Source organism: Globicephala melas, chromosome 7 (assembly GCF_963455315.2).
Source record: "Globicephala melas chromosome 7, mGloMel1.2, whole genome shotgun sequence".
Taxonomy (NCBI): Eukaryota; Metazoa; Chordata; class Mammalia; order Artiodactyla; family Delphinidae; genus Globicephala; species Globicephala melas.
This window is the reverse complement of record NC_083320.1, coordinates 61,143,237-61,168,777: the sequence shown is the minus strand read 5'-3', so window position 1 is coordinate 61,168,777 and position 25,541 is coordinate 61,143,237. Positions and strand designations below refer to the sequence as shown.

Genomic DNA, 25,541 nt, shown 5'->3' with positions numbered 1-25,541 from the left:
AAGATTTGTAGGACTCCTATCATATGTCAGAGACTTCACTAGGCATTTTGTGAACTTAAATTCATTCAATCTATACAATATTCTCGTAAAGTAGCTGGCATTTTCTCTTCCTTGCAGATGAGAAGATTGAGGCCCAGGAAGATAAACTTTCCCAAGCTCAAAAAACTAATAAGTAGGCAAACCATGACTCAAAATCAAGTCAGTTTGGCTCTAAAATTCTATTATCTTTTCACTGTACATTTTTTTTTTTTTTGCGGTACACGGGCCTCTCACTGTTGTGGCCTCTCCCGTTGCGGAGAACAGGCTCTGGACGCGCAGGCTCAACGGCCATGGCTCACGGGCCCAGCCGCTCCGCGGCATGTGGGATCTTCCCAGACCGGGGCACGAACCCGTGTCCCCTGCATCGGCAGGCAGACTCTCAACCACTGCGCCACCAGGGAAGCCCCATGTAAAATCTTAATTATTAAACTTTCAAAGTTAATCTATTCATCTTAAATTGCTGTGATATTTGGCCCAATAATAAATAGCCCATGGAGCCGGGTATATATGTTTTTTCTTTTCTTTTTTTCTTTTTTTAAATTAAGACGGTTTGAAGGAAACACGAATCAACAATCATGAGACCTCACAGGGGACAAAGTATTGAAGTGGTAATCTGATGCTTGAGAGATTAGGTGCCTAAGAGATTCTTGTCAGTGGGTAGTACTGCCAGAGGAACTTACCTTTGTGGATGTTTAATTTGTGGTGTAGTAGAATTTATTTTCCATGCTATGAAATATAGGAAATTTTCTGTAAATGAATTAGGGTCAAAGAGAGCATTTTCTAGGGCTCCCTCTGCTGGCTTCCTAGTAGTAATTAAGATACCTAGATGCCAGAATTGTGCTGGTACTAATGATGTAAATAAAGTTAGGAAAGAAATTAATTTCAGGGTCCATTAGAAACAGAGATATCGATGTTTCTAGCAAATGAAAATAGAGAAAGGATTATTTACATTTATTTATTTATTTTAGAATCCAAATTTAGCTATTAAATCTTTTTAGAGTTATGGGGAAGAACAATTCTAATGGTATTGGAAACTTTCCATTTCAAACAAATAGTGGTAAAACTTGATACTTGGAGGGTGGCATGATAAGAATCAGTGTGTGGGATCACTTTTCTTGGTTGGTGGTGATATTACAAAAGTATTGCCTTTAGCCCTTTTTAACTAAAAGGTAAAGTGTTGGCAGCCTCAGTGGAGAAGTCTGAAATTGATCAATGGACTAGTTGGTTTCTAGATAAAATGGTCATTTGGAAACATTTCCAGTCAGAGAATTAGATGATTAGATGTGGACCCCATTAAATGAGAAGTTCCCTTCTGAGGGGGCTCCTAGGGTCTGTGCTAATTATTCTCTTTTCACACCTCAGGCATTTCGAACCTAATTGATAGGAACCTAATCGGCAGGCATCTTACACCTAGAGTATTACGACTTTTTTTGCCAGCTAGCTGTGACTTGATGTCTCTTTTCTTCTCATAATAACTCCAGGCAGCCACCATTTTCCTTTCAGAGTTGCCATTTGAGGAGAAATCTATCTGCCATTTTGGAATATAAAATAGCCCCCATTTAAGAAAACTGAGTACAAAGAAAATAAACAGTATATACTGATTATTTTTATTAGAGAGCCAACACCTTTAAATAATAAGTCCCTTTAATATTTAACTCGTTTAATTTACAAAAATGATTTAATCCCACATTTGCAGGAAATTTTACATAAAACAAGGTCAAACAGTTTTAGCAAGTTAAACATTGAGCCATCTTTATAATGGACAACTAACTATTCCTTACTGTGACAAATGAAGAAAATCTAGTTTTACTTCTTCAGAGGCAATGATAGTATAATTTGGCTTTAAATGAATAAAAGGTAACATTAATCCAAATAGTAATGAATGTATCATTAATCCAAGATCAAGTCTCATTAATCCAAGAAGTCCGGTATAAGAGGGACATATTCTGGGAACAATTTGGGTTCCATTTTGAAAGCATTAAAATGATTTGTTACTGTGTGAATAACTAGAGATTGATGTGTGGATGGATGTGGATCTGTTACTTGCATTAGCCTCAGAATTGACTATTAGAACTGTTTACACTATTATATAAGTTCAGCCTACAAATATCAATGCAAACTCTTTTCATGGGATAGTTTTGACAGTATTTAGTAACATCAAGCAGAATAAAAATTCCTTAAAACGTTATGAAAATATTTTAGAGGAAATGCAAAATGTTCTGTATTAACTTTTTGCTCTTTTGTCATATTACTACCATAACTACCAATATTTATATTACTGCAAATTTAGGAAATTTAATAGTTTATTTTAATCCATTTCAAATTGGGGATGCTAAACATTTGAGTTGTTGAGAAACTAGGTAATCTTAATCTTCCATGTAAAATCCTCTGTAAGTCTAGCTCCATTCTTTCCTTCCAGCCTTCTTACTAGACTAATAGTTATATACTTTTGAGTTTCACCTCTACCACTACCCAGCTGTAAGACCATAGGCAAGTCATAAGATGGTTTCTTCACCTGTAAAATAAAAGAATTGCACAAAATCCATGGTTTTAACACTTTATTTGGGTTGAGGAGAAACCCTTTGAGAATCTGAGGAAAACCATGGATCTTTACACCCTGAAAACTGCTGATTCATACAAAATGTTGCATATAATTTATTTCTATCCCATACCACCCTGTTGGCTCTAGGTATACTATATTATGATCCTCATTTTTCAGGCTCCCCCTGGGTTTTTACTCATATTATGTCTTTAACTTTCAAATGTTTTTTCTCATCCCCTTATCCATCTGCACCTTTGAAAGTTCTACCCCCCTTTTTTTTGTTTTTTTTTGTTTGTTTGTTTTTTTGCGGTACGCGGGCCTCTCACTGCTGTGGCCTCTCCCATTGCGGAGCACAGGCTCCGGACATGCAGGCTCAGTGGCCATGGCTCATGGGCCCAGCCACTCCGCGGCATGTGGGATCTTCCCGGACCGGGGCACGAACCCGTGTCCCCTGCATCGGCAGGCGGACTCTCAACCACTGCGCCACCAGGGAAGCCCTCTACCCCCTTTTAAAGCACAATTCAAATGTCATTTTTTTTTCTGTGAGACTTCTTCAGTCAGATTTAATCTTCTTCTTAGAACTTTGTACCTCCATTATAACCATTAACATCTTTGGGCTTGTATTACAGCTATTAGAGGTCTGTGTCCTCCATCTCTCCTTCTTGCCTGTTCCTCAACAGATTATAAATGTCTTGATAACAGTGGCTATGTTCCTACATTAGTTTTGTAATTGAATAGTGCCTTGCTAGTAGTAGTCATGTAATAAGTAGAATAAATTAATTTGAATTTGCCACTCAGTTGTAATGATTAATTGTCTGCTATACCATGCGCTAAATGCTGGGAGGATTGTCCCCCACCCCCCAAAAAGCAGAAAGTGGTGTGAAATAGAACCATAGAGGAAAAACCTCATGTACGAGATGAATTTAAAGAATGAGTAGAATTTAGGGAGCTGCAGGGACATTATCTGGGAGATAAAGAGAAATAAGAGAACTAGTGGGTACCTGTATCAATGAAATTAATCTATTTTTACTGAAAAGTGATGGGTATTAAAAGTTAGCTTTTGATTCATAATTAAGCTTTGCATTTTTCATTTTTGGCATTTTTGTTTTTACAGGTACAAGAAAATTCCCCAGGACATAGAGCTGGACTGGAGCCCTTCTTTGACTTTATTGTTTCTATTAATGGTTCAAGATTAGTAAGTTCAGCTTTTTATAGTTACGCCTATGGTATTTTGTAATCTTTTGAAAATGGAATTTTTCAGATTATCTGGGATGGATATTTATTCATTGGTTACAAACATTATTTAGAGTATGATACCAATAAAATAACCCTGTGTTAGTAAACATGAGAATGTCAAATATAGAATACTATACCTCACACTCCAGTGATAATCTTAGGAGAAGAAAATCACTGGAGACTTTTACTTTGTATGTTAAGTATTTAATTTTTCTAAGCAGAAAGATGTGGTTTTGTTGCTCTTTTGCTTTTTCAAAGATGTCAGACTTTTGTAGGCTGTTGGCAAATGGATTAGTAAAGACTCATTCTCAAGTAACTTGTCAGTTTTCTTGTTGCTCAATTCCCTGATATATCAATAGAAATAATGTTACAAAACTATACAGAGATGTGTTCCAGAAGTGCACAATTAAAACCACTTTCTATGGGCTTCCCTGGTGGCGCAGTGGTTGAGAGTCCGCTTGCCGATGCAGGGGACATGGGTTCGTGCCCTGGTCCGGGAAGATCCCACATGCCGCGGAGCGGCTAGGCCCGTGAGCCATGGCCGCTGAGCCTGCGCGTCTGGAGCCTGTGCTCCACGGCGGGAGAGGCCACAACAGTGAGAGGCCCGCGTACCGCAAAAACAACAACAACAAAAACCCACTTTTTATAAGTTGCTTTCAGTTTACATGTAGTAAAGTCCAATAGGAAGGAAACTATAATTTCAGTAAAGGAAATGCTTATGACAATGGCTGCTTCGTTGGTTTATTTTTTCACAACAGTCTTAAGTTTTTGTTCATTACTACCAATATCACCTACGTAATGGCCTTTATTCATTTATGTAATGAAATATTTAACATACTGTTTCTGTTTTCTTTTCCTGACAGTTTGTAGTAAATAAAGTGTATATGTAGGAGTAGCATCTAAAGTTAAACTTCAACTCTAGCAGATGTTTTAGATTTTTAAAATCAAAGTCATACCAACTCTGTTAGTAATATGTCTTCTTGTGGAGTATTTTGGTTTTTTATCATTGAAGCCCTGGATCATTTCAGATAATGTTGGCTTGCAAATTCTGTAATTCCATAGTCAGCTATGGAGTTGTTCCTAATGTTATTTGAACACAAGTTCATGTGCCTGACGCACAGTGGGGCCAGACAGTACCGAAATGTCAGAGTCTGGAGCAGAGAAAGGTTTATTGCAGGGCCAAGCAAGGAGAATGGGTGGCTCATGTTCAGAAAAACCTGAACTCCCCGAAGGGTTTCAACAGAGCATTTTTAAAGGCAAGGGGAGGGGAGGGGTGTCCCACGGTATGTGATCAGCTCATGCACAATTCTCTGGTTAATGGTGATCAATCCTTAGCCACCAGTAGGTCTGGAGGCTACCTGTTATGATCTTCAGGTAGTTAATTTCTTCCTTTTGGTGGTGGTTTTTAGTATTTGAAAAACTCAGGAAATATGCATGAGTTACTATTATGTGGGTACTTCAGAGAGGTACTACAGCAGAGGATAGGGGGAAAGGCCTGTCCCAGGAAGGCCCCATAGGGTCCTGCTCTGTTACACTAACAAAAGTTCTTAATATTTTGACATTCTTTTACTTTGAGGAGTATTTGAATGTTAATGAAACCTCCACCTATTGAATGTTTTATTTATGTTAATAATATTATTCCAATAGGGCCATGGGATGCTTAAGGTAAGATAATTAACATTAGATTTTTACTGTTAAGTAAATGTTTTTTATTAAGAAAAATTTCTATGTGTTTACAGAATAAAGACAATGATACTCTTAAGGATCTACTGAAAGCAAATGTTGAAAAGCCTGTAAAAATGCTTATCTACAGTAGTAAAACACTGGAGCTGCGAGAGACCTCAGTCACACCAAGTAACATGTGGGGTGGCCAGGGCTTGTTGGGAGTGAGCATTCGTTTCTGCAGCTTTGATGGGGCAAATGAAAACGTTTGGCATGTGTTGGTAGGTATCAACTGTGAATTGTTACTTGCAGTTTAAGAAACAGTATAGAAAGGTGTTTTAATAGTGGTTTTCTCCAATTTTGTGAGATTGTAGGGGTATTATTAGGCTATATTTAGTTCCTGAAAATCAGAATTGATTGCTTTTAAAATATGGATTAGTGAAAAAGAAAAACAACTTGAGGAAGAGAAGCAAATATGATGCCTAAGAACTATTTTTCTTTTTTTCCTTTTTTTTTTGCGGTACGCGGGCCTCTCACTGTTGTAGCCTCTCCCGTTGTGGAACAGAGGCTCCAGATGCGCAGGCTCAGCGGCCATGGCTCATGGGCCCAGCCGCTCCGCGGCATGTGGGATCTTCCCAGACCAGGGCATGAACCCGTGTCCCCTGAATCGGCAGGCAGACTCTCAACCACTGCGCCACCAGGGAAGCCCAAGAACTATTTTTTAATGATTTATCCATTAGAAGAAGGTATTTTAAAGCAAGTAGCTACGGGAACTTCCCTGGTGGTCCAGTGGTTAAGACTCCGCATTCCCAATGCAGGGGGCCCGGGTTCGATCCCTGGTCAGGGAGCTAGATCCCACATGCCGCAACTAAAGATCCCGCATGCCGCAACAAAAATCCCAAGTGCTGCAACTAAGACCTGGCACAGCCAAATAAATAAATAAATATTAAAAAATAAAATAAAGCAAATAGCTACAGAAATGTTTTAAATATTTGTTAAATATTGTGGGTTGTTTAATGCTTGGGAGATTAAATATATATATATCCTATAGTTTCTGATCTGACATCTCTAACAAGAAAAATATAGGGGGGGTTAAATTACTATAATTAAGGACTGAACTATACAATTTGGAAGATTATTTTATATGCAATAATTTGATGGGGGGGTTGTTTTTGTGTCATCCTAGGAAGTGGAATCAAATTCTCCTGCAGCACTGGCAGGTCTTAGACCTCATAGTGATTATATCATTGGAGCAGATATGGTCATGAATGAGGTAATTCGTTTGTTTATTAATACTAACAATTATTTAACATTTTCTCATTAATGGTTAAATTCAGAAGTATATTTGCACACTTCACATTTAAAGTTGAAATTTAGGTCTTTGCTGATCAAGATAGCTTACGCTCCAGGGTGTTAAACAGAAATCTGGGAGGTGTCTTACTAGGTACAGCTGTGAGGAAAAACATACACTCTGTGGCAATTGCACAGATTTTGTGTATGGTATATATTAGAAATCTCTTGTACCTCAAGATTAAATCGAATCCTCGTCTTGATTATTGATTTCCTTTTCTCTTCTCCTTTCTAAGGTAACAAAATTGGCTTAGCTGTATTAGTTGGATCCTTTTCCTTGTCTGTTAGCTAGTGGAAGTATATATTGCTAAATCACAAATGAGAGAAAAAATAAGCTGCCCAGAGAACCAGGTCTTAATAATGGATAGTAAGCAGAATATGTAGAATTTGGGTATAGAAGACTTTTACTAAAATTGCTGACTAGGTCTTACAGAACTGGACATGAGGCCTTGCATTGTGTAGATAGGTAATATATTGAATTAAACCTCGTTTGGAGTATTGGTTTTAAGAAATGATTTTTATGTCCAGCAGCAGGGCCCAGAATCTGGTTTTTGTGTATGTCGTTTTTTTCATTCTTGTTGTTTTAGGTGTGTTTTTTGTTTGTTTGTTTTAGGTTTTTGTTGTTTTAGATATTAGTCAGGTTCGAGACCTACTATTCTAAAGTTCAGTAACAAAAACATTTTTCTCCTGTAATGCTTTTGCAGTCTGAAGATCTGTTCAGCCTTATTGAAACACATGAAGCAAAACCATTGAAACTTTATGTGTATAATACAGACACTGATAACTGTCGAGAAGTGATTATTACACCAAATTCTGCATGGGGTGGAGAAGGCAGGTAAGGTCATTTTTTAGACTAAGTTATGACTACTTAAATTTACCAGTCAGATGTGTTGTAAACATTGTTTTTATTTTGAAACAAGTTATTGGTTTATTGTAAGACTTCTCTTGAGAAAAGGAAAGAGCTGACCTAGAATATTGAATCCAATAATTCATATTTTTAAAGCACATATTTATTGAGCATGGTACACATACCCAGTCCTTTTCTTTCTGATCTAACAAACTTTTTTGTTTTGTTATTTTATTAAAATAGTTTTCAGTTTTATTTTATTTTCCCAAAATTCCCTCCTCAGCAGTGGGACAATACAGTATAACTTTCTCTAGCTGCTGGGGAAATTTCTTAGCACTTTGTGGAAACTGTTACCTTTTAGAAATGGACAGGCTGATTTTAACCAAAAGTTAGACAAAATTGCAACAACAATAAAAAGCAATTTAGAAAGAGGATCAAGCCAAGCAGAAAAGCAAACTTTATAAAATCAGTTTTCTGGGACTGTTCATCAAGTCAGTTCCCTAATTTCAAAAGGCCAGACCAAAGCAAAGCATGCTGACTTAACATGGTATCTTTAGGTCTTCTGTCTACTGTTTAAATTGAAATTTTTCATTGTTTTGAAAGTTTTAAGAACCTTTTTTAATTTAAGGAATTGTTGAGTGTAAACCAGAATTATAGGAAAGCCTAGAGTTTGGAAACTTCTACCAGTGTTTTATAAAAGTTCCAGCACTTGCTGGGAAAAGGATGACTTAGCTGATGCAGACGGAGAAAGCCTGTTTGCTCACAGTACCTTTACCCACACTACGTGAGGTTCTACAGCTAAATGTATATTGCCACGAGAATGCTAACTTGTTGCAATTTGAGAAAATGAAATAGAAAATGTGGCCTGTCTGGGGGCCATACCTGACCAAGTTATCGTTGTCCTTTGTCCAGGTTTGTAAACACACAGAAAGATGATCTTCTTAAGGTATTCAAAGTTGATTTCATTTCAGAGGGACTGCCTCATATAAACTAAATTTGCAAAGAAGCTTCTGTCATCATTAGAGAGGCAAATTTTCAGTTTACAATAGAAAAATACCCCTTCTCCAGTTAGAATAATACTTAGATCCTATTACTACCACAAGATTGCTTGGTGAGCATGAAATCAAAGTCTTAAGGAAGAGATTCTAGATGGTGAAGTTCAGCAGCAAAGAACATTACTAGTTCATTAATTTTTAATTACGCTGACTAAATACTGCTACATTCTTGTTCTTGGAGCCCTTCTTTTCTAGACTTTAGCAGTTATTCCTTTTCTATGGAAGACATTTTTCCTATTGACGTGGTTTAGTACCACTGATCAGCCGTTGCTTTAGACAGGCCCATACAGACCACTTTCCTGAGTCCGCCCCCATTTGGCATATGTGTGCCTCTGGTTTTCATTCCTTCCTCAGAGGCTGACCACATTACTTTCATTACAGCACATTTTTCTTAGCTTCATTCTTGGGCTGTCTTTAAATTTATGGAGGTCTCCCTCTTGCCTCAAGTGCCTCCTCTACCACCACTTAGTTCTTTTGATTAATAAGCACCTTTTTTTTAAATGTAGCTACCTCTGAAAGGCTTGTATTTGATCAGTATAAATTATTTAATCTTTCTTTCTTCCTCTAAATCTATCTGAGATCCAGTTCAGTAAAATTTGCAGCTTGATGGTATAGGGAGGAAAAGTGAGAGAAGAGGGAACAAGTAATTTTTTAATATGAAGCATTGTTATGAAATCACATTTGGATGAGGAAGAGCCGAAGTTGGCCACTGCCTGCTCTCCCCGCTTTTGGTGGTAGTAGTACCCATGGAAATAACAGATGCCCTGGCAGGAGAGAGGCACAGTGATACCTGTGCACGTCCTACTCAGAAAGTGCAAGTAGTTTGGAAAATAAAGGCAATTGTGACGGAAACATAAGTTGGAACCTGATTGTGAAAAGCCTTAAATACCGTGGTCAGGAATTTGGATATACTTCGGGCAGTGTTAGTTCTATAATATTGTAACGGTGAGGGTTCTTTGGTTCCAAGTAGTAGAAACCAGCTGCAGCAGACATGAATTTATAGCTACGGAGTCACTCATATAATCAAAGACTCAGAATGGGAAAGGACAGGACTCAGACACCCTTAGGGATTTAGAAAGGAAGAACTAATTGGCAATTTCATCACTTTCTACTGAAGGGATAAAGCCATTTTGGTTTTTTCTGTCGCTTCCAAGATTTGCAGCCCTGGGCAAGAGAGGTAAATTGGCCTGGCTCTGGTCATGAGCCACTCCTTGTTTTGGGCAGGACAGGCCCCCTGATTGACAGTCCCACCCGTGCTGCACTGAACGGCAGAGGAGTAGTTCTCCAAAGGGAAGGAGGAAAAGGGAATGTTGGGAAGACAACAGACTCTGGAAAGAAGACAACAGACTACGGGAAGATCACTCTGGAAAGTGATTGTATCTTATTAAAAAAATACCTCTGGTGTCATTGGGAGGATGAATTAGAAGGAATCTGGATCAATTTGGATTGATATGTGTCAGGTTCTGAAATAGACCTATAGGTTGTGTAAATGACATCAACATGCAAAAGTGCTTGGAGCTCTTCAGTGGAAAGGCTATATGTCATTCATTGAGCAAATAATTATTTAGTGTCTGCCATGTGCCAGGAACTGTTAAGGCAGTAAACATAACAAGGTCTCTGCCTTCAAGGACCTTACCATTTTATTGGGGGAGACAGAATAAACAAATATATAGGCAATGTGTTGGATGGTGATAAATACTTGAAGAAAAATAAAGGAGAGTACGGATAGTGTCTGTGGTGGAAAGAAGGGTGCTATTTAATAAAGGGTTGTCAGAAGAGACTTCTGATAAGATGACAGTATTTAAAAGAATGGAGATTTGTTTTTCTGTTTCAAAACCTCAAAAATGCAAGCTGTGATTGATAACAATAACTTTAAGAAAAAAATATCTTCATAGCCTAGGATGTGGCATTGGATATGGTTATTTGCATCGAATACCTACACGCCCATTTGAAGAAGGAAAGAAAATTTCTCTTCCAGGACAGATGACTGGTACACCTATTACTCCTCTTAAAGATGGATTTATGGAGGTAAGATAACTTTACTGCCTGATTATACCATAACTTTCCACCCAGATGAATAGATGTGTGGGGTGGTAGCACTTATTTGAGACTGGGCAGATGATGAGTTAAATATTGACATGTTGGATTTGAAGTTCCTGTAGGATATCCAAATGAATATTTTCTGGTTCTAGATTTCAGGAAAGAGGGCGAGGCTAGAGATACAGATTTGGGAATCAGCAGAGAGAGGGTAATTTAATCCAATGATCAAAATGAATAAAAATCATCAAGGGACTGGGCCTGGGTGGGTCAGAGGACCGAGGCCAGAATCTTGAACATCCCTAGTGTTTAAATGGATGGGCAGAGAAAGGGCATTCAGCAAAGGAAGCTCAGGAGAAGGCCAAAGGGAGAGAACAGAGCTTCAGGAAAGGGGGCATAGGCAACTATGTGAGGTACTGCAGAGAAGTCAGGTGAGAGAAGGAGTGAAAAAACATGTCCTGGGCTAGAGCAACTTAAGGCTTGATGGGATGCAGATACCAACTTACAGGAGATAGAGGGTGAGTGGTGAGTGATAAGGTGATGATAACTGCTGCTTCCTATTTCAAGAAACTTGACTGGGAAAGCAAAGAGAACTAGGGGTGTGGGAAGTATTACAGGATCAAAGTGAGGCTTTTTAAGGAATAAGAGGTATTTCTGCAGGCTTATAGGCTTTTAAAATGTTTCCTGTGCAGGCCTTACAGGACAGTTAACTCTTAATGCATGACTAAATAAAAACCAAACATTCAAAAAGAAAATGCTACAGTTGTAAAGAAAGGGCTGCTGCCACTGTCATTTTATGGTGCATGGTTGGGCCATCCCCAATTCTAGAGGAAGTGAAGGGGAGCTATGGGGAAGTGTAACCTCTCCTCACCCCCATCCACCATTGGCTCATAACCAGAACCAGTGTTGTTGTATGTTCAGACTCCTGCTATCATATCTGCTGCCCCAATCAGTGCTCTCTGCCCCAGATGAGGCGCTATGGGCAGTCTGAGAAGACCAGAGGGTGAAATGGCAGCTAGGGAGAAGGGCCAGAATACAAGTTATGTTGGAATGTGCCAGAGGGCACTGGAGCTGGCATAAGTTGGAGGATTCAGAGGTGAAATCACCCATCCACCCATCTGTAAAGTCCATATAGATTCATTCCCACCCCCACCCCATGCTCCCAGAAGGTAGAGATCTGGCTGCCACATTCATTCATTGATGAGGACTCATGAGGTTAGACATCTTAAGAAATTTTTAAGGAATCTATCATGGTATTAAGACTTCAGCTGACTTCTTCCATGAGCAGTGAAAATTAAAAACACAAAACTGGCTGAGAATTCAAAGAAGAAGAAAGCAGTGGTGCTTTAAGGGTTGAGTATAATCTTTTTTGGCTGGCTAGGAAGGAGGAGAGAGAATCTCCTCCTGGTGTCGAAGTGGCTATAACAGTGTGTATGATGGGCTAGATGCCATGTGTTAAAAGACTGGAAGTGACAGGAGGGGGACATGTTTACAGTGCGTGGTCCTTGGCACGTATGAAAATTAGGAAGGAGTGTCTGAAAGCCAAAGTGCCAGGTGAAAACTTTTGACAGTTAATACATGATCGAAAAAGGTATCTGTAGGACCGGTGAGAGCCAATATTTATATTTTCTTTTAAGTAAATCTGAGTAATTTTCCTTTTTTCTTTCTTTTTTTTGGAAGGTCCAGCTGTCCTCAGTTAATCCCCCGTCTTTGTCATCACCAGGAACTACAGAAATTGAACAGAGTCTGTCTGGACTTTCTATTAGCTCAACTCCACCAGCTGTCAGTAATGTTCTCAGTACAGGTGTGCAGAAAAATAGATTCTGTTTGCAGTCTACTTTGTTTTACACGATACTGTTTTCTGTCCCAAGCTGTAGAATTTTAAAAGTTGATGCCAGTGTACTTTGAAAACTGTGAACGTGCTCTGCATTGACAGGCCCTGTCTGAAAGCTGGTACTGAATCATCACAGGCATTTGAACCTCTTTTCAGACAATTTTAGATCTTGGGCTTATCTTGTTGTAGAGTCAGGATTCTACCTTTAATTTCTATTTAATAGCCCTATTTACTCAACAAATGTTTGCATATCCCCTAAGTAGTAGACACTGGGGATACAAAAGTGAGCAGTTTACCATTCCTTTCCTAGGGACTCAGTCTTGCTCAGGGGACATACGCCTATCTCCTCTTTTTCTGTACTCCTTGTTCTACCTAATATACTCCTTTTTTGTTTGTTTTGGTTTTTTTCAACAGCTTTCTGGAGATGTGATTCACATAGCATTGAATTTACCCATTTAAAATATACAATTTAGTGGGTTTTGCAACCATCACCTCAATCAGTTTAGAACATTTCATTACCCGCCAAAAACACCCTTTACCCCGTCACTCCCTGTTTTCCCCCAATCCCACAGGCCTAGGCAATTACTAATCTACTTTCTCTTTCTAATCTAGACATTTCATATAATATGTGTGGTCTTCTGTGACCTTCCTCTCTGGCTTCTTTCCCTTAGAATAGTGTTATCCAGGTTCATTCATGTCATAGCATATATTAATATTTCATCTTTTTTATGGCTAAATAATGTTCCATTGCATGGATATGCCACATTTTGTTTATCCATTCATCGGTTGAGGGACATTTGGATTGTTTCTACTTTTTGGCTATTATGAATAATGCTGCTATGAACATTTGTGTACAAGTTTTTGCATGGACATATGTTTTCATTTTTCTTGGTTATATACCCAGAAATTAGAATTGCTTGGTCACATGATACAGTTCTTAACTTGGTATGTTGATAGAGTTTATTTTTCCCTTTCCTTTATTTATTTATTTATTTATTTTTAACATCTTTATTGGAGTATAATTGCTTTACAAGTGATGTGTTAGTTTCTGTTTTATAACAAAGTGAATCAGCTATACATATACATACATCCCCGTATCTCCCCCGTCTTGCATCTCCCTCCCACCCTTCCTATCCCACTCCTCTAGGTGGTCACAAAGCACCGAGCTGATCTCCCTGTGCTATGCGGCTGCTTCCCACTAGCTGTCTGTTTTACATTTGGTAGTGTATATATGTACATGCCACTCTCTCACTTTGCCCCGTGTCCTCAAGTCCATTCTCTACATCTGCATCTTTATTCCTGTCCTGCCCCCAGATTCTTCAGAACCATTTTTTTTTATTCCATCTATATGTGTTAGCATACAGTATTTGTTTTTCTCTTTCTGACTTATTTCACTCTGTATGACAGATTCTAAGTCCATCCACCTCACTACAAATAACTCAATTTCATTTCTTTTTATGGCTGAGTAATATTCCATTGTATATATGTGCCACATCTTCTTAATCCATTCATGGACACTTAGGTTGCTTCCATGTCCTGGCTATTGTAAATAGTGCTGCAATGCACATTGTGGTACATGACTCTTTCTGAATTATCCTTTCCTTTTTTTAAATCTCCTGTTTCCTGGTTTTCTTTCTTTATACCAAGAGTATATTATATACTCAACTAATATTGAGTAAGTGGATGAAATACTGTGACATGGTTTAGTTTTATTTCATTAATAGCCTTTTATTCTTGAGCTCTTTTTTTAATATTTATATCCCAAATTTGATCATATTCTACTTTGTTCTCGAATGGATTTAAAACAGCCCATCAAGATGCAGTCAACAGTATGATCCCTGGAGCTTGTCCCCTAGGTTCAAATCTCAGATCTTTTCAGAGTCTTTGTTTTATTTCCCAAAGATATGTATGAAATTTAAATTTTTTATTTTTTACAATTAAAAACTTGAAACATATTCAAAATTAGATGACTATTAATAAAGATTCATTTGCGTAACAAGTAGAACAACCAGCCCCCACCGCCCAGCGTCGCCAGTTATCGGTATGATAACGTACCTCCCTACCCCCTGCTCTTTGCTGGGTTTTTTCCCCAGCTTTATTGAGGTATAATTTGCATACCATAAAATTAACTCACTGCAAGTATAGAATTCATGATTTTTAGTAAATTTATGGAGTTGTGCAATCATCACCACAGTCCAGTTTTAGAGTATTTCTTGGATGACATTAAATATTAATGTCATCAGTATCAAGTCATGGATACATTTAGAAGAGATTCTAAAGTTTATTTCATTCAAGCAGTGTTTGAGTTCTTTTTATGATATTAAGATTTTTTTCTTATATCCCATCAGATGTAAGAAATGGTTTTTTAGTTTATTCCTGGATAGGCTTCCCAAGACAGCAATCCAATCTGTGTCTGATAACTCTCACCTGGCTTTACAGTGAGTGTTCCAGTGCAAAGTGTTCTGGCTTTAGGAGATAGCTGACATCTCTCTTCAAGTTCCAGTTTCTTTTGAGAGGCATTTTAAATCTTCCCTAATTACATTACAGTTATACTTATATTGTCATATATGCACATGCACTGAGATCCCTGGTCTTATTACACTGTAGAGAAATGGTTTCTTGAGTATTAAAAGACAGAGACATAAATAAAGCAGAAATTGCTCAAAGGAGACTGAAAGAAATCAGCATTTTCACTTTGAGTAAATAAATTTAAAAACACTCAGATGTTCTAGCATTATAACATGTGAGAACCCACTTTTTGTTAGGCATTTATTTTTCTGTCTTTGCTTTAATTATATTGCTGCAAAGTAGCCCAAACAGTAACTGTAGAAACATTAAAGTATGTGCTTTAAAAAAACACCTCTGTGGATTTGAAAATTTTGGATTAAGAAATTTTCAGAAAATGAATATATCATTTTGAAATGACATTAATTGATGTGATCCTCTCACACTTCCTGTCTCCCTTTCTTTTTCTGCCCCTTATCAGAATGTAAATTTCCAGAAGGTAGTGATTTCTATTTTCTTTATGCTGTAATGTTCCTCAGTGCCTAGAACAATGTCTGACATATAGTAGGTGCCCCCCCACCCAAACTTTAAAGACTGAACACACCAACCAACCGTCCAGCCCTTTTGAGAATCTGATAAAACAAAGAACCCTCTCCTATTTTTTCATGGCTCCAATTTCTGCAAAAAAGTAAACACATGACTAACTAAATTTTAAAAGCTATCTGAAAATGGTTGCTTCATACTTTCAGGCACAATTCATTCTTGCTACCGTATTTAAGCAGATCTCTGTAAGACAAAATCTAGAATCCATGTGCAGTATTACTATTGTTTGGACATCAGCGAAACCTCCCACATGAGTAGGTGGTAAACATTAATAGGTAATCTTCATTAGGTGGTATCGTAAGAGTTACTTGAATGTAAAGAACATGACCACTTCAAGCTAACAGCAGTAAAAGTGGGAATGTACTAGACTTCAGAGGAGTGTCACAGAACCTAAGGTCAAAAGGAAATGAAGATTCAGGAAACCAGGTCATTCTCCCCATCTCTGGAGGTCCACATGCTCTTCTGTCTCTTTCAGGCCATCTACATCATTCTCTTTCACAGACCAGAATTCACTGTTTCATGGGGCATATAGCCCCCCAGCAGCCCCAGGTGTACGTGGCCTTTGAGGTCAGGAGCCCAATAGAGACTGATTAGGATCCTTGTATCCCATTTCCAAATTTCCAAAACAGTTTTCTAATCCAGCCCCGCTTAGGTCAGGAGTAAAACTCTTACCCGGTTTTACTTAGCTGCGGAGGGCTTGCAGAGCCCCCCGCCCTCTTGGCTCACGGTCTGCTAACAGCCATTGCGAAGGGCCAAGGGCAGAGCAGGTGGATGAGCTGTGGCAGTGATGCAGCTAGAGACCAACTGACTAAAGTCACACTGAGTGAAGACCTGACCATGGCAGGAGGGAAGGGACGGAAGACTGTCCGAGATAGTCTGCTCACTCCTTATCAACTGAAATTTTTAAAAGGTTGTGCATTTATTTTAGGTGTACCAACAGTACCATTATTGCCACCACAAGTAAACCAGTCCCTCACTTCTGTGCCGCCAATGAACCCAGCTACTACATTACCAGGTAAGTAGCAGGAGACATATATGTAATAACAATAGCTTTACTGATATTTTGCATCTTAGAAAACAATGAAAAAAATTTCTACCTATGCGGTGACTATTTATGTCTTTTACTCTCATTCTGTCTCTGCTGTAACTTTGTGTTAAGTGAGACCAAGTGGCAATGAACTGCTGTCACCAGCTAGTCAGCTGCTGAGCCTTGGGCTCCTTAACCCCAACCAACCATCCTCCCTGCCCCCAGTGCAGCCTGAGGCAGGAATAAGGAGTATATAGACTGTCCGTCCTTCAGCACAGGGCTTTCTGGTTGTTGTTTAGTGAATAAGACATTGTGTCCTGGAGGAGAGCACTCCTTACTTGAGTCTTCAGTAGCTCTAATGTTAGGTTAGATTTTTGTTTATTTCACTTACTGTTCCCAGTGAAGACCAAGTCCCTTTATCCAGCAGATAACGATCAGATATTATTTCAGTGATCAAATATATACTTGCATTGTGAGAGCCTTTAATTGTATGGCTAAAGATGTCATTACACAGACATATTAAGCCATTAACCAAATGTGTACACACAGCAAGTGTGGTAAAATGTTAACATTTGAGAAGTTAGAGTGAAAGATATACATGGGGATTCTTCATATAAATTAGCAACTGTAAGTCTGAAATTAAAAAGGAAAAAGAAAAAAAAAAGCCTGAGAGACTGTAAACCTCAACCATCAAAGAAAATCAGTTCCGTGTTTGCTGAGATAAATCAGCCCCTTCTCCAAGACATAGGCCAGCATCATTCTTGCTTTTGGGTTCAGAAGTGTGTGTTTGTTTTAACCCTTACCCACTTAGCCTTGTAATCACTTAGGTATAGAAGGATGCTTCACTTGCGAGAGATTTTGTTATTGTTACTGTTGTTATGATATAAAACTGCCACACGGTAAGTGGACTTCTGGTATTCTCACTTTGAAGTGGGTAGTATTTTTTTCAATATGCAAGGATTGGATGGTTTATCTTTTGTTCTCTGCCTTCTTTTCAGGTCTGATGCCTTTACCAGCAGGACTACCAAACCTCCCTGCCCTCCCCAATCTCAACCTCCCTGCCCCGCACGTCGTGCCAGGTGTCAGCTTACCGGAACTCATGAACCCGGGTATGTTGCCCATCTTGCCTTCCTAGGACTCTGTCTAATAAAAAGCTTTATCCAGGAAAGGCAGTCCTCTATTTCAGTCTTTTCCTGGCAAGGGCAGATCAGTTTAACAAATTTCAGCTGCTTCAAATAAAAATCAATCTTTTTTATTTAAAAAGCTTGAAAAAGAAGAGGAGGAGGAATGTCTTTGTGCTGCTCCCCTGCCTGGCTGCCTCTCCTCCCCCTTTCTCCTCTCCTGCACCTGACAGCTCAAGCACCACAAAGGCCAGCTGTAGAAATAAAGAGCAGTGGCGTGGCCTTGCTGGGCTGAGTTGGATGGGAGGTGTGCGCAGTTCACTCAGTGGGGGCAGATGAACTCCCTGTGATTCTCCTCATGTTTTGGGCAGCTGCCACCCGCGGAGTAGTGACACCTGTTTTGTGTGGCTGAGGCTAGCTGGGCTTGCTACTTGGTAAATATTCTTCGTTATTAACAAATTTTTTATAACAAAAACTGTGAGAGATTTTAGCTACAAATAGTTAAGTTCACAGATATTCAGAGTGTTTACACTCGTATTCTGTGCACTGATGAAAGTGAAGCAGCAGAATGTCCCCACAAGTCTGCTCTTCTGGTTAATGATTGCCCAGATTATCTTTAGCTTTGAGATGGCCACAAGTCAGGTCTGACTTTTAATTGCTAATCTCAGGAATTTGGCCCATCAGTGATGTCAACGAGTGATCTTATTATACAGTGGCATTGTCACATTTCTAACGGCCCCTGTTGTAACACTCATCATCTACGTGTATTCGTTACCCATCCTCATTAACCCATTTGCTTTTCAGTGCAATGGGTTAAAAAACAAATGAAGTCAATAAGTTCAAACTAATGTTTACTGTCTCAGTGCTCCCTTTGTCTTTTCTTTTGTGCCCTGTATTCTTGGCTTCTGGCTCTGCCCTTTCCCCAGATTGACAGACTCTAAGAGTATTAAGGGTTTCACCAGTCCCCAGGTTGCCCCAAACCTGTTTTACAGCCTGCTTTTCCTTTGTTTCTTAAAGAAGTAATACTCTTTCCCTTCATCTACATTTTAAAATCATTACAGTAAACCCGCCAAGTGTACTATAAATAGTTATACTATAAATATAGTTATAAAGGCTGAGTACTTCTGGTGAGGCTAATGCCAGGGGCTACACAGCAGGCCCTTCCCTTGCGAAACCTTCACAGGAGGTTTGGCCCCTGTGTCTCTTCCTCTTGTCTGTCCAGAGGGCAGCTTAAATCCACCTGCAGCTTGCCCCCGAGAGTGGAGTCCTCCTGCTGGGCACTCGGTGTAGCTGCATCGCAGGCTGGGTGGGCTCCTGTCCATCCTGGCTGGGAGAATCATTTCCTCCCTGAGCTCTGGGCTGAGTCACATGAGGGAACCTTTCCTCCTGGCCAGCTGGTCCTGCAGTGAATATTTAACTCTGTCCTGGCCTCCAACTGAGGATAATCAGAAGTTGTGATTTGTATTGTCTCTCCTCAGCTTCTGTTTCCTTAACGAAATGCAAATTAATAGTCGTGTGATGCTGACTGCTGCTCTTCTAGTGCTGGGAGGATGTGTGATCTATGCCGTTTTTGTCCTAGGTTTGCCACCTCTTCCTTCCCTGCCTCCCCAAAACTTACCTGGCATTGCACCTCTCCCCATGCCATCCGAGTTCCTCCCGTCATTTCCTTTGGTTCCAGAGGTCTCTTCCACGGCAGCCTCCACAGAGCTGCTGTCCTCTCTCCCACCCACCAGCAGCCCACCCTCCGACCCTGTCCCGACCACTGCAAGGGCAGATGCTGCGTCCACGCTCACCGTGGGTGTGACGCCCCCCACTCCCAAGGCCCCGGCCGCTGTTGAGGACAGAGTCGGCGAATCCATCCCAGCCAGCAAGAAGCCTGTCTCTGCGGTTACGGATGCAGATGCCTCTGAGTCACCTTAGCTTTGGACCGGCCTTCGGAATTGGCGTGGTGCGCTTATTTCACCACAGGAGTGTGTCTGGAAACGCAAACTACCGTTAATTTCATACTAGTTTGTACCGTATCTGTAAGCATCTTGTAAATAATTCTGAGGGGAAAACTAAGCAAGAGGACATGGGTTTGTATCCTGCCAAGTGGGGGTGGGGCTCATGGGCCAGGGAGGGAAATGTCAGGAAGTGCTTGTATTTTAAAACAACCAAAAAGGAATTGTAAGGGTGGCTTGCTGCCAGGTTTCCACTGCCATTCTTGAGGGCGTGCGTCCTTGGGAAAGGTGGCGACAGGGTGTCCACTAGGCTCCCTGTCCTCCTGCTGCCCCTTCTGTAAGAAAATGAAATACTTCACGCCTAATACCCACATGCGGCATTTCTTGTATTTTGTAAATCATTTGCGAGAATGCAGACCACCTCAGTAAACCGTGAAAGGAAAAGATACTTTACTTTTTGGTCTCTGTGAGTCACATCTCTATTAAGGTTTACACGAAAATTCCAATGAAAGATGTTGTTAAAGTTATACTATGTGCACTATTAATTGAACATCTTTTTATTCAGCCTATACACAGGTCTTTGTTTTGAGCTCTCAAAAGTACTCAGACAACATTTTGTAACTGCTGCCGTTGTTATACGTCCACCAAAAAATGGCATTTAAAAAGAAATAAAGATGATGTTCCACAGTTTTAAACCAGAAGGTGGCACTTTGTAGCTACTTATAATATTATAGCTATACTGGGAAGCATAGATACAGCAATAAATTACAGTAGTTTTGCTTTTCTTCTTGTGGTACATTTAAATTACAACTCCTGATTGCCATGGTGCATTCGTTCCTCTCCAGTGCATCACACTGCGTTCATGTAATTTTTCATGTCTGATGTTTGCTGTCTCCTGAATTTTCTAAGAGATGGTAAGTTATGTGGAATTGATTTATTGAATGAAATTAAATGCATATTATATCTCTTTTTTAAATAAGATGAAAGATTGATCGGTTATTGACTTGGCACTAGCATGAACGTTGCCAGGGGAGCAGCGCGTGGAACTGGTCTGTGATCACTAGCTGGGAACTACAGTTATCAGCGCCCACCCAGTGCCAGCCAGTTTTTAGGATAGGTCCATTTCTGGAGCCAGGTTCATACTTAAAGCTAAATGATAAAAGAAGGCTCCACCTCTAATCATAGCTCCTTCTGTTTGCATTATAAATATTTCTAGAATATTTCTCGCAGTTAACAATCCTGTTTTTTGAAATGGAGCTTATAACAGGTAAGGAAAATATTCACAAGCATACTTAAATGTTACAACTTTTTACTTTCCAGGATAGGAAAAGTTGAGCAAGTTGTTATTACTTTCTAAAAGATGTTCATATTTTTTTAAAATGTTAAGGAGATACTTCATGGAAAGCAAGTAAGTAATTTTTAAGCTTTAAAGACAGTTTCTTTAACAGTAGTTTTTCCAGTGCAGTGATTCTTAACTCTTGTGAGGTCACAGTTCGCATCTGAGGATGACAGCAGCCCTGATATCTTCCCAGTAAAATGTCTATAAGCATATAAAAAATACTAAGCTCTGGGGAGAGAGAGGGATTCTTAGTACTCACTTGGAAGATGGGCACACACTTGGCCTAGATTGGCTCATTGGATCTTGCTGAGGTGGAAAACACTTTAGATATTCTCTGCTTCCTTCAGAAAAACCAGTTTTGGTGTTTATAGACAGTAGCATATCCTTTACCAGTGGCCAGAAACACGGATGTAAAAGATAGTGTCCCTACCAGTGGACCACTCACTGTGGCCTTGTAGAGGGGACAGCTCGGGTGGTCAGTGCTCAGGGCACTCGAGGATAGCGCTCTAACCATGGAGATGTGCCCCGCAGTGAGGATGGCAGTCAGAATTAGCTTCGAACCCCTGGGTCACTCAGTGTGCCTACGTTCACGTGAGAGGCACAAGGCAGTGACAGGGAGGGCGCTGGTCTGAATAGGCCCAGTTATCAGAACAATTCTCAAAATAACAGTGGTTTAAACAAGCAAGTTTATTTTCTCTCCCGTGTTCAGAGTTGGAGGTGGTCTGGCTGAGGCAGGACCAGCCCTTGGCAATGTCAGAGACCACAGCTCCTGCCTTGTAGTTCTGCCTGGTGTGGTTTCCATTGCCAAAGTCGTCACATGGGCCCAGATGGCAGCCAGAGGCCCCGCCATGCCCTCCTCGTTCCAGCCAGAAGAGAAGGGCCAGCCCCCCTCTTTGGGGGACATTTCAGAGAAGTTTCACGCAGCACCTTGGCTTACATTCTTCTGGCCAGTGTGAAGTTATATGGCCACTTCTAGCTGAACGGGAGGCTGAGGAATGAAGCCTACGCTGTCATGTACTGAGGAGGAAGAAGAGTGACTAGTGAGGCACCGTGAGCAGCCCCCGCCGAGCCCTCACGTGGCCCCCGCACAGCACCTCCGTTTGCCCAAGATTCGGTGGAGCCAGAGGAGGCAGCTTGGCCAGGGTGCTGGGGTGGGAGCAGGGAGATTTCTGAGAGATGACACTTGACATGAAGAATTATTTAGGCAAAGGAGGGGCAGAGACCATTTGAGGGCAGAGGAATGGTGAGGAGTAGAGCGCACAGGGCCAGATCTTGAGTGCCGGGCTGGGGAGTTGGGACTTTGTCTTAAAAACAGGAGTCACTGGAGGATTTCCGTGCGGACAAGCTCATCTGCATTTGAGGAAGTCTGTCTAGCAGTGGAAGCTGGAGGGGCAGTCAGCCCTGAAAAGAGCGGAAAGGAGGGAGGAGTTTCAGAGCAGACGGAGGAGACTCGGGAGGCTGCTGTCACCTGAAGGCCACTTTGCTAGCTGATACTCTGTGAGGATGCTTTTGTCTTTACACTTTGTGTTCCTGTTTTATGCTTAGTCCCATACTAAATGTGCTTACGTTAGAACAGCTGGCTTTAGCTCAATTCCTGAAAATTGAAAAAGAAAGTGAGTTGAAAAAGACCTTCCCCGTTTGTGAGGCAGCAACTAATGTTCAGGAATGGCTCGGCCGGGGCCTGTGGGTGACGGCCTCCCCTTTAATTATCTGACCACCCAGCAAGGGGGGTCAAATTAGAACCACTTCTATGAGAATATGGATTCCTGGGTTCCTGAGTTCTGGAAAGCTTTTCAGAGAATGAGAGACACTAAACACATTTGTCTCCTTCATTTATACCTGCCCCTCCCCAGGTCCAGTTAGCAGAGGCCCTGCACCACCTCCTGGGTGATAATTGAGACAGGCTGGTCTATAACTTGAAGTAATAAGGCAACAGAAAGTCCATTGTCTGCTGACACTTTCACCACTTAGCAAAGTGCACACGTTAGAGAAGGGATCCTTTTATCAATGATACTGTTTGTAGTAGATCTAGGAAGAACAGTTTCCAGTCTTGCTAACCAACACGTTCCTTTGTCAGCTTCTTACATGTGAGCCAATTTGATTAACTACAAGAATGGGGAAATAACACCAGAACCACAGGCCAGCGGAAGGGCAGGTGAAACCACTCCCAGGCTGGCATCACTTTGGGAGCTGGAGAGGGACAGAGACAGAGAGAATGCACTGTTCACAGGGATGCGGCCAGTGGCAGAGGCACCCAGAAGCTCCAGGGCTGGGGACAGAGTTCACTGTTAAAGAGCAGCTGAGGACTGACCAGTGCAGGGAGAGCAGCCTCTCCAGGGGGTTACACGAGCACCGTGCCCTCTGGTCACTCTTCGCCAGTTCAAACAAAATGGGGAAACACACTCCATCTGCTGGTGGACGTGGGCTCAGGGACTTTGTGTTATTAGAGTTAAGGTTGCACCATATTTCCTGGCACTAGATAGAAACAGGCCTCGACTCGTGGGGTAGATACTGAAGGGAGGAGCTGAGCCAGCCCTGTGCAAAGCGCTTTGTAGGACAGTCTACCCAGTGAACAAGAGGTAGCTTCCTCCAGACTCGTTCCTTTGAGCCACGCTGTATATTTTTAAATGTGAATTAATTGCCAACATTTTAAAATCAGAAAATTTCACATAAATCCAGATTTCTGGTTTCTCTTACCCCACATCTGGCAACACTAGTTCCTCAGCCCCACAAGGAAATAACCGCCCCCTTGAGCCTACACCCGCCAGTTTGCCACCTGGCCCACTGGTTTCTTCCACCTGCCCAGTCCACAGGCGTCTGAAGTTTTATCCTGGTAGGGATGAGTGGGAAGCCTGGGCTTCAAAAAGTTGGAGGGTCCAGAGCCTAGGGGATCCAGGATCAGAAAATAAGATCTTTCATGGACATGATTTTGGATCCATGAATCATGGTGAAATTGGTGCTAAGGTTGACAAAATTTGAAGCAGTCCCTTAAACTATAAACCTGGGGGAGAAATGGGTGTCTGGACAATGACAGGAATTTGGGTCTCCCCAGCCTCTTCTGGAAGCCAAGTCTGGGACCAAAAACCCATTAGTTATTTACCTTAACAACCAAATCTCTTGAAATATATCATCAGTTCTCTTTTTTTTTTTTTTTTTTCGGTACGCGGGCCTCTCACTTTTGTGGCCTCTCCCGTTGCGGAGCACAGGCTCCGGACACGCAGGCTCAGCGGCCATGGCTCACAGGCACAGCCGCTCCGCGGCATGTGGGATCTTCCCGGACTGGGGCACGAACCCGTGTACCCTGCATCGGCAGGCGGACTCTAAACCACTGCGCCACTAGGGAAGCCCCATCAGTTCTCTTTTTTAGGGACCAAGGAGTAGGTAATGAGAGGTCCTGCCTGAATTCCCGAGTGGCTTCCTTGCCCTGTGCTCTATGGCCTCGAATCCTGGTGAGAGGCAAGCCGCTTACAATTGCCCAGCTCTGGCCAGGCTGGCCCAGTTTGAGACTGGAACTAGTAAGTCTGCCTGAGGTTGGGGGAGGTGAGGAAAACATCGCCAAGGAACACTCTCATTAGGGTGCCTGGGGTGGGGTTATGGGAACTTCTCATACACTTGTACATCAACAGAATTTTTAAAGACATATTTGAATTACTTTTCAGTCAACAAAAACAATAGGGTTATTTTCACGTAGGAGAGAAATGGGAGACTTACAGAGCCAGGACTGCCTAGCCTGGAGGGGAGGTGCTGGCCTTCGGCAGCAGCATGTAAAAGCTCACCACTAAGAAATCCCTAGCACTGGCCCTAGATTAGAATTATCAGACATCTGCCTTAATAGACCTGCACTGTAATGATCTGTGATATTGTGTTTGTAAATCAGTTTGGCCAGAAATGTCCCTGTGTGGTTCAGATAGCTCTGCTGAGCACAGAGACATGATGGCAAGAGTTCACATTGTCTCTAGGAATTGTTCTGGCATTTAGATCTCCGGAAATGATGCCAGCTGTCAGGTATATGAAGTATTCGCAGTTCTAACACTGTTTCATTTGAGAGCAGCAGCTGAAAAACCTGTGTGCTTTGGGGCGATGGGGAACATAAATGTGAGAGCAAACGCCATCTGTCTTGTTAGGGAACTGAATAAAAGCAAAAAGAAGCAGGTTCCTATTGCCTGAGTCGGGGGGCTCAGAGCTCATTGTGATTTTAATAAAGCATTTACCCTCCTTCGTCTCTCCCAAGTTTTTGTTTTTCTTTTTCTGGTATGACCAGAAATAAAAAGGGTATGAAACGTCAGAGACAGTGAAATCTATTTTTCCAAATTCAGATCTCTACTAGGCAAATGCTATCACATGAGGTGAGAACCCCATCCACTGGGGACTTGCAGGAGGGGACAGGTGAGGGGTGACTATGGC

At 41.1% G+C, this 25,541-nt stretch overlaps 1 protein-coding gene across 1 annotated transcript in view; it reads left to right on the top strand.

Moving 5' to 3' along the window:
• The window catches only part of GORASP2 (golgi reassembly stacking protein 2), a 33,369-nt gene extending 9,076 nt beyond the window's left edge, over nucleotides 1-24,293 (top strand). The window contains exons 2-10 of the mRNA XM_030852116.3: nucleotides 3,696-3,776; nucleotides 5,557-5,760; nucleotides 6,666-6,752; nucleotides 7,534-7,664; nucleotides 10,627-10,759; nucleotides 12,449-12,572; nucleotides 16,639-16,725; nucleotides 17,736-17,846; nucleotides 19,438-24,293. Of these exons, the coding sequence (XP_030707976.1) occupies nucleotides 3,696-3,776; nucleotides 5,557-5,760; nucleotides 6,666-6,752; nucleotides 7,534-7,664; nucleotides 10,627-10,759; nucleotides 12,449-12,572; nucleotides 16,639-16,725; nucleotides 17,736-17,846; nucleotides 19,438-19,778 (1,299 nt within the window). The 3' untranslated portion in view covers nucleotides 19,779-24,293. The remainder of the gene's footprint in view (nucleotides 1-3,695; nucleotides 3,777-5,556; nucleotides 5,761-6,665; nucleotides 6,753-7,533; nucleotides 7,665-10,626; nucleotides 10,760-12,448; nucleotides 12,573-16,638; nucleotides 16,726-17,735; nucleotides 17,847-19,437) is intronic.
• The last annotated feature ends 1,248 nt before the right edge of the window (nucleotides 24,294-25,541 follow it).